This window comes from Callithrix jacchus, chromosome 14 (assembly GCF_049354715.1).
Source record: "Callithrix jacchus isolate 240 chromosome 14, calJac240_pri, whole genome shotgun sequence".
NCBI classification, from domain to species: Eukaryota; Metazoa; Chordata; class Mammalia; order Primates; family Cebidae; genus Callithrix; species Callithrix jacchus.
In genome coordinates, this window is record NC_133515.1 from 20,403,166 (window position 1) to 20,415,397 (window position 12,232).

The window sequence follows — 12,232 nt, forward strand, 5'->3', positions numbered from 1 at the left end:
AGCCCCTGCAGTGAGGTGGCCAGGGAGCTTATTTCCACAGGCCGCCCTGCTGGGGGCTGCCGTGTGTGTTACCAACAGCAGGAGGAAATGAGGGTAGCAGTCTGGGCAAAGATGCCACAGACAGAGGCTTCTCTTATCCCAGGCTCACTTTAATTCTTTTTTTTTTTTTTTGAGACAGGGTCTGTCTCACTCTGTTGCCCAGGCTGGAGTGCAGTGGTGTGATCGCAGCTCACTGCAGCCTCAACCTCCTGGGCTCAAGTGATTCTCCCTCCTTAGCCTCCATGTGGCTGGGACCACAGGTGTGCGCCACCATGCCTTTTTTGATTTTCCGTAGAGACAGGGGGTCTTACCATGTTGCCTGGGCTTTTCTTGAATTTTTGAGCTCAAGTGATCCTCCTGCTTTGGCCTCCCAAAGTGCTGGGACTACAGGTGTGAGCCACTGCTCCCGGCCAGCTTTCATTCTTAAACATGTTCCCATTTGTGCTGTGCCTTTGGTAAAGTTACAGAGTGCTAAATGGTTTGTCCAACTATATAGTTAATTTTGGAAAGATTTGTTGACCTCCTCACTCCATCATGGTAGAAGCGGGAACTCTGATTACTCTTTAAAGAACTGAAGATGATGGGAAGACCAATGCATAATTTAAGAGAATGGCAAGACTGAGAAAGGTTTCTGTAACATGGTGAATGCATGGTGGCATGTGTGTGTGCATTTATAGGGTGAGGCAAAGGGTTCTGACAAGAGGAGGTGACTGAGGAAGTAGGCTCATCTCTATGACCACCCAATCGTAGGGTCTCTTATCTCTTGCAGCAACTCTGATCCTGATCTCACAGTGCTGTCTTGGACAAACCTCATGCCCTAGCTACTGTCCCTGCTAATTGGGGTCCCTGCTTAGAGCTTCCCTAAGGCTATCTAACTTTCCATCCCACCTTGGTTGAGGCCTCCATGGTTTGGACTTGCTCTTCCTTGGATAAATAGAACATTTATTCTGATTCAGCCCTTGGAACTTTAAACCTTAACCCCAGCCTCTTCCACCCCACTATATTAGCCCAAGCCTACAGCATCAGATATGGATATTTGGGTGAATATGCAGACAAATTTTGAGTTGGAAAAGAAAGAACTTAATTCATTACTAAAGGATGACCTTGATAGCTATATGGGAAACAAGAATGTATCAGGCCTTTTGCTCACACTACACCCAGCACATGTAATTCCATCCCTGTTTTCCCCTTATTGTTCAAAGCCAAGCTCAAGTCTTGCCCCTTTGGAATAACTTCCTTGACCACTCTATTACAGAGTGTTCACTTTTTCTATCCTTTGAGTTCCCATCACATTACTAGCCCATTCTTCTGGCATCAGTCATCTAGTATATCCTATCTTTTCTTGTATTATTCCCTTTTTTTGTGTGGTTGCAGTAGTATAGTGAGATACAGCGCTGTTGCCTGGAGAGGATTGGTGGGACCCTGTATGATAGAATGGCTCTAATGAAACCCCCACCATCCAGGATCTCATTCTTGGCTGACAAAACACTGTGTTGTCAGCATCCCAAAAGCTGACCAATGTCTGACAATTAATCAGCAGGTATTTATTGACTGCCTCTGCCATGTCAGGTGCTGTGCAAGGCACACAGGTCCACGTTAGCCACCGTCTGCAACTTCATCCCCCTCATCAGAGGTTACGCTCAAGTAAATGGGAATTCTCACCATTCTGTGATCACACCAGGCTCTCCTTACAGGCTGGTCTCTTTGCCTAAAAAGCCTCTCACTTTCCCCTTTCTCCCTCTGGAAAGCTCCTTCCATGTCTTTCAAACCCCAGTGTAGCCATCACCACCTTTGGGAAATCCTTGCAGATGCCCTATAATCACCCTGTCTCTCTGAGCAATCTCTGTATCCTATTCATATTTCTAACATTGATTCTTATCAAATTATATTGATGCCTTTCTTTTTTTTGGAGACAAAGTCTCACTTTGTTGCCCAGGCTAGAGTGCAGTGGGGTACAATCATGGCTCACTGAAGCCTTGACGTCCTGGGCTCAGGTGATTCTTCCACCTCAGCCTCCCAAGTAACTGGGTCTATAGGTGCATGCTACCACACCGGGCTAATTTTTTGTATTTTTAGTAGAGATGGGGTTTTGTTGTGTTGCTCAGGCTGGTTTTGAACTCCTGAGTTCAAGTGATCTGCCTGCCTAGGCCTCCCAAAGTGCTAAGATTACAGGCGTGAGCCGCCTGGCCTAAAGTCCTTTACAAAAACTTAAGATTTATCGTTTAACTATCTTCCAGCCCAGTGGCTGAAAACAGGTGACATTCAATGTCTCTTTAATTTGCTTGCCGTTAGTCTACTCTCTCCATTTTTAATCTGCTGTCTTCTGTTTGGTATAGGAAAAACCTCAGGGAATTTGTTAAAGCTGTGTGTAAACAGTAAGCAGCCGATAAGCAAGGCCTAAGTGATATTTCTAAGACTAAAGATAGTAACTTTGGAATATCTGGCATAATTTTGGTCTTTTTAAGGCTTTTATGTCCTAATTTTTGCCTATAATTTGATGGAAGTTGCCAGGAAGATAATTTTTTTTTTTTTTGAGACGGACTTTCGCTGTTGTTACCCATACTAGAGTGCAATGGCGCAACCTCAGCTCACCGCAACCTCTGCCTCCTGGGTTCAAGCAATTCTCCTGCCTCAGCCTCCCGAGTAGCTGGGACTACAGGCGCGCACCACCATGCCCAGCTAATTTTTGTATTTTTAGTAGAGATGGGGTTTCACCTTGTTGACCAGGATGGTCTCGATCTCTTGATCTCGTGATCCACCTGCCTCGGCCTCCCAAAGTGCTGGGATTATAGGCGTGAGCCACCGTGCCCGGCGAAGATAATTTCTAAATAGTTCAGGTTCCATTACAGGTATACAACATTAGAAGACTCTAGCTCAGTGGTTCTCAACCTTTTTGGCACCATGACCAGTTTTGTGGAAAGCAATTTTTCCATAGACAGTGGTGGTGCGGATGGTTTCAGGCTGATTCAAGTACGTTACATTTATTGTCCACCTTATTTCTATTATTATTAGATTATGATATATAATGAAATAATTATACAACTCACCATAATGCAGAATCTGTGAAAGCCCTGAGCTTGTTTTCCTGCAATTAGACAGTCCCATCTGGAGGTGATGGGAGACAGTGACAGATCCTGAGGCATCAGATTCTCATAAGGAGCACACAACCTAGATTCCTTGCATGCACAGTTCACAATAGGGTTCGTGCCCCTATGAGAACCTGATGCCCCCAGTGATCTGACAGGAAGCAGAACTCAGGCAGTGATGCAAATGATAAGGAGAGGCTGTAAATATGGATGAAGCTTCACTTAGGGACCACTGCTCTTGCTGTTCTTTGAAGGAATTTACCACTTGAGAGAGGAAATATGCATGTAAAAGTTTCAGAAATAGAGACTCATATTCAAGAACACCATCTCTTGACTAAATGTGGGGTTTGGTGTGGGAGGCTGTGGAATCATTAATTTTAAAGCATATGAATAATTTTCAAAGTATTGATATCAGTGACCCAACATAAACTCTCTTATGTGGTCTGACATGATGCTAAGCATGTGGAAAAGGAATATCCTTTTAAGTTGTTCTTTCTATGATGCTTGTCTCTAATATCTTTGGGATTAAGATTTTCTTCTTGGACCATATAAATGAAACTGGTATTGCTAGTACTGAACTTATTCCAAGTGTGCTTCAAATACTGTACTGTGACTGCCTGAACCTGAAGGCCTTACCCAGTAAGAACTTCATGATTGGTTGGGTGTGGTGGCTTACGCCGGTAATCCCAGCACTTTGGGAGGCCGAGGCGGGGAGATCAAGACCATCCTGGCTAACACGGTGAAACCCCATCTTTACTAAAAATACAAAAAATTAGGCAGGCATGGTGGTGTGTGCCTGTAATTCCAGCTACCGAGGAGGCTGAAGCAGAAGAATCGCTTGAACCTGGGAGGTGGAGGTTGCAGTGAGCCGAGATCATGCCACTGCACTGCAGCGTGGGTGACACAGCAAAACTCTGTCTCAAAAAAGAAAAAGAACTTCATGATCATGAGTTCAGTGGTCCCTCACCCATAACCCTCCCTATATCTGGAACTCCCAGTGGACGTTAGGCAGCACGAGTGAGCTTGCTATACTGGGTCCTGACCTGTGCCTTCACACTTCATCTCCACAGAGACATCTCAATGTTTCACAAAGAGAATAGGGCAGTTTCTCCTCACCTCCAAAACGTGGGGTTTCCTGCTTTACTTTTTAATTTTGCTGTCATATTAGAATTTTGGGCTGTTTTAGAGAGAGGCTCACTCTGTCGCCTAGGCTGGAGTGCAGTGGCATGGTCATAGCTTACTGCAGCCTCAAACTCCTGAGCTCAAGTGATTCTCCCACCTTAGCCTCCTGAGTTGCTGGCATGAGCTACTGTGCCCTGGCCAATATTAGAATTTTTGATGCCCTTCTACAGGGTCAAGTAGAAGATTCTCTACTTAATGAATGCCATTAATCTTTATTGAAAGGGCAAATGGCTTTTTTTTTTTTTTTTTTTTTTTGAGACAGAGTCTCGCTGTCACCCAAGCTGGAGTGCTCTGGTGCAATCTCAGCTCACAGCAACCTCTGCCTCCCAGGTTCAAATGATTCTCCTGCCTCAGCCTCCCAAATAGCTGGACTACGGCTGTATGCCACCATACCTGGCTAATTTTTGTATTTTTAGTAGTGACAGGTTTCGCCATGTTAGCCAGGCTGGTCTCAAACTCCTGATCTCAGGTGATCCACCCACCTAGACCTCCCAAAGTGCTGGGATTACAGGCATGAGCCACCATGCCCAGAAGCAAATGGCTCCTTAAATCTAAAATTTTACCAGGCAGAGTGACTGCCTCATCAGAGTGAGGGCTTCACTTTTTACGCTACTATGTGAGAAGTTGTGATAATCAAGACAGGAGCTGCTTATAAGCAGCCAAAGCCCACCATGGCTTCATCTATGGGGAAAATTTTGCCAAAAAATTATGAAAACAATATTGTAGCATATGCTACAATTGATTTAACAGAGCATATTTAATTAACAGCACATTAAGAAATAAAGTTAGCATTTCCTATTATTATAGAATTTATTTTGGCAAGCTGAAAACACCATCTGAAGATTCCCCTTTCTCTCCAAAAAAATCCAAACAAAATATTTAAAAACCATATCCGTAACATATATTTCCTCTACCTTTTCAAAAGGCCATTTTGCACATATTTATGATCATGTACAGTATTTCAGATCCTACTTGTATTATTATATTTCCCAAGTAGATTAAATAAAATTTTTTTAAAGACAGGGTCTTGCTGTCACCCAGGCTGGAGTGCAGTGGTGCGATCATAGCTCACTGCAGCGTTGACCTGGGCTCAAGCCATCCTCAGCCTCCAGAGTAGCTGGGGACCATAAGCATATGCCACCATGCCTTTTTGATTTTTTTTGTAGAGATGGGGTCTCACCACCACACCTGGCTAATTTTTATTTTTTTTGTATAACTGGGGTCTTGCTATGTTGCTAAGTCTTGTCTTGAACTCCCAGGCTCAAATATTCCTGCCGTGGCCTCCCAAAGTGCTGGGGTTACAGGAATAAATGACCATGCTCAGCCTCAAGTAGATTTTTTTTCTTAAAGCAAAGAAGGGATATTTTTGTTTTTTAGGAAGAAAACCCTGGCTGTGGTCTTTGTGCTGATTTTTAGTTTTAATAGCTTTTAGAATACTTGCATATGGTAAGGGCATAATGTACACTGACTGCCCATGTATTCACTCACTAAGTAATCACTGAGCTCTTATGGGGTGCTGGGCCCTGTGACTGGCACAAAGGATACAGTGATAAAGTCAACACAGTTCTTCCCCTCAGGGAGCCAACCTTCTGATGGGAACATAAACCAGTACTTAAAATGCACATCAGAACCACAAGACAGAGGTACACACAAAGAACTAGGGGAACAAATAAGAGAGGGTCAGGAAAGGCTTCACAAATCAGATGATATTTGAGCTGAGCCTCAAAAGCGAGAAGGGTACATTTATTACAAGAGGGCCAGTCAAGATCTGGGAAAACAAATCAATTCTGTGTGGCACTTGCATTGGCCACTGAGAGAAAAACAGACTAACTGGTTGCCATGGGCAAGTTCGGACTTCATTCTGTTTCGGCGAGCCAATTCGAGGCTGACAGCAAGGGCAAGGTGACTGATGGGTGCAGAGCAAGGACAGCGTGAGGCAAGCAGGTGCTGCAAGTCAGGAGCAGAAGAAAGGTTTCTGGGACCTTTTCACAGCAGAGGTGATGAATTTTGGACTTAGATGTGGGGGCAAATGTAGGTTGTGGGGAGGAGAAATTGAAGTCAAATTGTTATTAGCTTGGGAGCTACACTGATGGTAATGCCAAGAGAAACAGAAAAACAGGAATGGAAGAGGGCCTAGGATGCCCACTCTCTATCCTCCTTCCCTGTCTGGCTAGCTTCTGTTCATCTTCCAAGATCCAGCTCTTCTAGGAAGCCTTCCCTCTCCTTCGTGGGCTCCCACCACTACAGTTTAGCATGCTCTGTGTTCACCCCGTCCAACACCTCCCACAGGGAGATGTGATGACCTGTCTCACCTCCCCAGGGAATGAAATGGAATGCAAGACTCAGACAGAGCTCCCAGGATTCTCTACATTTAAGGTGGATGCAGAGCTGGGTGAATCAAGCGCTGGAAGAGGAATACTCTGTTAGTGAGTGTCTTCCCAACACACTGCACACAGTGACTCAGGGCTTGCTGAAATTTTTATTAAGCTATATATCTCCTTTCTTTTTTTTCTGAGGCAGAGTCTTACTCTGTCACCCAGGCTGGAGTGCAATGGCGCAATCTTGGTTTACTACAACCTCTGCCTCCTGGGTTCAAGTGATTCTCCTGCTTCAGCCTCCCGAGTAACTGAGACTACAGGAGCACAAAACCACACTCTGCTAATTTTTGTAGTTTTAGTAGAGATGGGGTTTCGCCATGTTGGCCAGGCTGGTCTCAAACTCCCCAAGCGATCCACTGACCTTGGCCTCCCAAAGTGCTGGGATTACACATGTGAGCCACCATGCTTGGCCCGTATCTCCTTTGTGCCAAGATCGCACCATTGCACTCCAGCCTGGGCAACAGAGTGAGTCTCTGTTTCAAAAAAAAAACAAAAACAAAAACAAACCCCACCCCCTCCAGCATTTACATTGAATAGAGGGAAGACTACACCATTGTTCATATGGTTCAAAATTTGGCTTATCCATAGTAACCAGATCATTTTATTCATTTACTTGAATGTTTCCATTACATATTCATGAATACTTCAATTTCCTTATGTATTTCATATCTATACCATTCAAATTAAATAATATACAAGTTATTGTTAATAATTATAAACATTTATTAAGCACCAAGAGTATACTGTGGTGGTTGCTATATGAAAACACAATTATCGATTTAGTATCCCTGCCATTGAGCTTACAATCTAAAATGCAATACAACAAGGCTATCTGCCTTCCTCAAAATGTCCTTAACTTAGAAATGGCTACTTTGGCAAATGAGTGAGGCAAAATGACCTATTATTCAAGTGCAGTGTTAATAAGGCTTTGAGTATGATTCAAAGAATATTTTATTTGTACCCATTTTTCTGATTGTATTATGCTTGCTAAGAAAAACAGTACTTAGAATTTTGGCATAAACAATGAATTATTTCAAATTGCCTTGTAGGACTTTAAACAAAGAGATGCTTACTGGCCTAAGTTTTCCAGCAGCCAGAGAAAGCACCATTAAAAATATGAACTAGACCAAGTTTTTTTTTGAGACGAAGTTTCGCTCTTATTACCCAGGTTGCAGTGCAATGGCGCGATCTCGGCTCACTGCAACTTCCACCTCCTGGGTTCAGGCAATTCTCCTGCCTCAGCCTCCTGAGTAGCTGGGATTACAGGCACGTGCCACCATGCCCAGCTAATTTTTTGTATTTTTAGTAGAGACGAGTTTTGCCATGTTGACCAGGATGGTCTCGATCTCTTGACCTCGTGATCCACCCGCCTTGGCCTCCCAAAGTGCTGGGATTACAGGTGTGAGCCACCGCACCTGGCCCCAAGTTTCTTTTTTAATCCACTTACATTTTTCAACTTCTTCCTCTTCTCCTTATATGTCCTTATATGTAAGGGCTCCAATGATACTACTTATCAGGGAAGAAAGTACTGTATCTAGATAAACTACACTGAAGTATTAGAGGCTTAGCAAGTGGAATTTCTAGAAAATACTAACTCATATTTTAAAAGAGGACTGAGCAAAGACAGCAGTGGAACCTCTGGCTACAGGAGATGCCTGGCTATGCCTGATATGTAAACAGACACAAGCAGTCGAGTTCAGGCCATGCATCTTCAAAGTGATGAAGAATATATGCAAATGCTTGTTTTTCCGCTCCATATTTCTCACGTAGAGGTATATAAGAATTTAGCATCAAGACTCTATACTGCAAACTCTGTCCTATTTCGCCTATATTCATAGTATAATATTTAATAAATACTCCCAAGGTTATCACTGCTGGTTACATATTAGCCGACAAAGGCACACTGAAGACACTTTGATTCTTACTGTCAAATGCAATGATTGTTTGACACTACTGAACATGTACAACTATAAACTATGTGATGATTATTTTTAATCATTATAATTATTTTAATTCTAAAAGATTACTAAAAAAATAATTGGTTGTAAGGTGTCTGAAAACAAAAATAGAATGTATTCCATAAAGTACATGGAGAGAATTTTTTTTTAAAAATGCATGCATACAAATATTTAATGGCAGAGTGGTAATATCCTGAGAATTTTTTTTTTAATGGCAAAACAGTATTTCAGCAATTTTTGGAAAAAAAATTTTTTTCCCTAAGAAGTCTATCTTGGCAACTTTCTTTTTAAGTAAGAAAGCAGCAGCAACATTTTTTAAATGTTCAGAAAGCTCGCTTTCCATTAACAAGTTTATTAAGGAAAAGTGGTCCAGAAACTTCAGGATAAAACTTTTGATAAAAATAGAATCACTAATTTTGACCTCAAACGAATACCAAAACATCCTTCTTCCAATTTAAGAGTGTCATTTGTATCTCCTATTTATATTAAATAAATTCAATTAATTATAAGATTTGAAATGAAAAATCTGAAACACATATCAACATCATTCTCTTGTAATAAGATAACAGAAATTAACTTCAATGGGTTTCCCACTAAAAAGAATAGACTTTTTAAAAATTTAATTTGAGCTGTGTTAAATAAATCTGGGTTTACCAATCTCAGATCTCACTGCACTTAGTTTTAGTTGGTATTCTGTGAGATGGCTAGAATTCCTGATTTAAGTACGCAGTACATATTTTTTTTAAGGCAAGGCAAGTTTAAATATGTATAATGCATAGATACTAGCATGGTAATGAAGGCAATATGACCGACATACACATTCACTTTTCTGAAGCAATACATTCCAAGCTACATACAATTTAATTTCATGTCCTATTCTAAGACTACATGCTTGACATTAAGCTTAGAAGCATAGTTGCTGTAATACATTAAAAATACTTCATTTTCCAATATTGTATATTTTCAAATACCTGGTATACATCTTTTTTTGCACAAAAATTTAAAAGACATCCTACTAGCTAGCTATAACTACTGTGTTAAGTAATCATTTGAAGGAAGAATTCACAAGGAGAGCAGATTATAAAACTAAGCATAATAATTATTGCATTTAACTAAAAAAAAGTCAAGTAGTTCTGAATTATACTTTTTTTATCTTAGTAATGTATATGTTCATTTTATAGCTACTAGTTTGATAAATATACTAAGACTGTGTAAGAATCATTTTTCTTGTTTTTGCTTTTCTTGGGTGGTTATTTTTCTTCTCTGTATCCTTTCCCAACAGCAGTTGGAATTTTCTTTTGAATACAAAGCAAATTAATGTTTACACTGTTTTTTTTTTCAATTGAGTCATGTAAAAGCTGACTCCTGTCATTTAAAAAAGTTAACATTTAATTTTGGGGGGCCTTAATTAAAATCTAACATTTAACATGTGTTTTTTTTATAAACAGTCTACATGTCAACAAATGGATAAGGGTTGACAAAAGCAAATACTGACTTCATCTGTATTTTAAACATGATTACACAATTATTTTTCTTTCTTAATGAAAAAAATGACATAAAACAATTCATACAGGTCCTCTTCTCTCTCAACTGCTTTAAGACATAGCTTTAAATATGGGTAGATCAAGACAAGCAATGTTGGCAATCTCTTATCTTGCAAAGAAAAGAAAAAGTAAAATAAAGGAATTTATTTCCTTCCTAAGGTCTCAGCTAGTTTCTTAAGTCTTTTCTTCAGCTCCAATGGAAATTTCTCATAGCACTTCTTACAGACTGGCTTCATGTCAAACTCCACAAACTTATTCCTAAAGACAATAATTATTAAAAAAAAAAAAAGAAGAAATTAGTGGAAACATATTCAACAAAGATATATAAATATGTGAATTGTATTGAACTAAACGAAGGCAACTAGATGATGTCTATATTCATATTAGCAAAAAACTGTAATTCTAATCTCAATTCTTACTGTGATATATAAAAAAATACAATACCATTTTTTAAAAAGTCCTTATAAATTGGTTCTATACATCTATCTGTGTAACATAGACTAATAGATTACATTTTATTCAGTACTAAGTAAACAGGAAATCTAATGTAAATATAATTTACATAAGTAAAGTCAATCACGTATTTTTTTTTGGAAACAGAGCCTCGACTGTTGCTCAGGCTGGAGTGGTGATCATAGGTCACTGCAGCCTCTAACTGCTCGGCTCAAGCCATCCTCCAGCCTTAGCCTCCTGAGTAGCTGGGACACAGGTGCATACTACTAAGCCTGGCTAACTAAAAAAAAATTTTTTTGTAGCCAAACGGTCCTGCTGTATTGCCCAGGCTGGTAATCACATTTTAAAATAGCTTGAGAATACCTTAAAGATAAATTCATCTAAAGGAAAGAATCATATTTTTGTAATGTGAATGAGTTCTTTATTAGAGGCAACATAATCTTACTTAGTAATTTAAATTAGGTAGCTATGTGGTTTAATTAATTTTAAATTATAAGGGATTATTTTGGTTATCTGACAGAAACGTTGGAAGAAAGTTTTTAATCACTCTTTACATAAATATAACCAGATCACCTGTGGTTGTATTGTCAATTGTAGCTATTTGAAGAACTCAACCATTCTTTTGAGAAGCTAGAGCACATATCGATTTATTTGTTAAATAGTCCTGGAGAAGATAACTTTTCAGACAAGCCTCCTGACCATCTGTAATGCATTTCCAACAGGCAGCTATAGGAGCTTATTACTGTTGAAATCCACAGTGTTTAATTTTGAACTGAGTAAATATACAACTTGATAACTTGTTGTATCTGTGAAATTATATTCAGGTAGCATTTATGAAATAAATCTAGTGGTATACTGTCATCTATAAGAAAAATGATAAAATATGCTGATATTTTTACTACATTTAAACATGACACTAAGCTAGACTTTGCTTCAAGATCATTTTAAAGGACAATGTTAATAACAAAGGTAATTCCTAAATACATATTTAAAATGAAAAATCTTGTATTTTAAAACACTACACTGGCAATTATTTTACAGTTTTTCTCCCAAGGTCTTCTTAGAGCAAAAGCTATTAAAAGTGCCATTTTTTTTTTTTGATAAAAGAAAAAAATTATTCTTGTTTCTGGAGAGACTAACTTAGTAAGCTTTCTACTATTTAAATCTTTTTTTTTTTTTTTTTTTTTTTGAGATGGAGTTTCACTCTGTTGCCCAGAGTGGATTGCAGTGGCAATATCTCGGCTCACTGCAACTTCCACCTCCCAGGTTCAAGTGATTCTCCTGCCTCAGCCTCATGAATAGCTGAGATTATAGAAACCAGTTACTATCCCTGGCTAATTTTTTTGTATTTTTAGTAGAGACGGGGTTTCACCATGTTGTCCAGGATGGTCTTGAACTCCTGACCTTAAGTGATCTGCTGCCTCGGCCTCTGAAAGTGCTGGGATTACAAGCGTGAGCCACCATGCCCGGCTCATTGTTTTAATCTTATATTTACATTTTAATTCCTCTTTATAGAAGGAAACATGTAAACTGAAACAAAATATTTTTAGAGCTCTAAACACAATGGTAACTATGAGGGAAAAATGGAAAAA

At 39.7% G+C, this 12,232-nt stretch overlaps 1 protein-coding gene across 16 annotated transcripts in view; it reads right to left on the minus strand.

Moving 5' to 3' along the window:
• Positions 1-7,387: 7,387 nt before the first annotated feature.
• The window catches only part of LIMS1 (LIM zinc finger domain containing 1), a 149,751-nt gene continuing 144,906 nt past the window's right edge, over positions 7,388-12,232 (minus strand). For all 16 annotated transcript variants that reach the window (XM_002757482.7, XM_054244715.2, XM_078348912.1 and 13 more), the window contains one exon: positions 7,388-10,445. In XM_002757482.7, the coding sequence (XP_002757528.1) occupies positions 10,331-10,445 (115 nt within the window). In that variant the 3' untranslated portion in view covers positions 7,388-10,330. The remainder of the gene's footprint in view (positions 10,446-12,232) is intronic.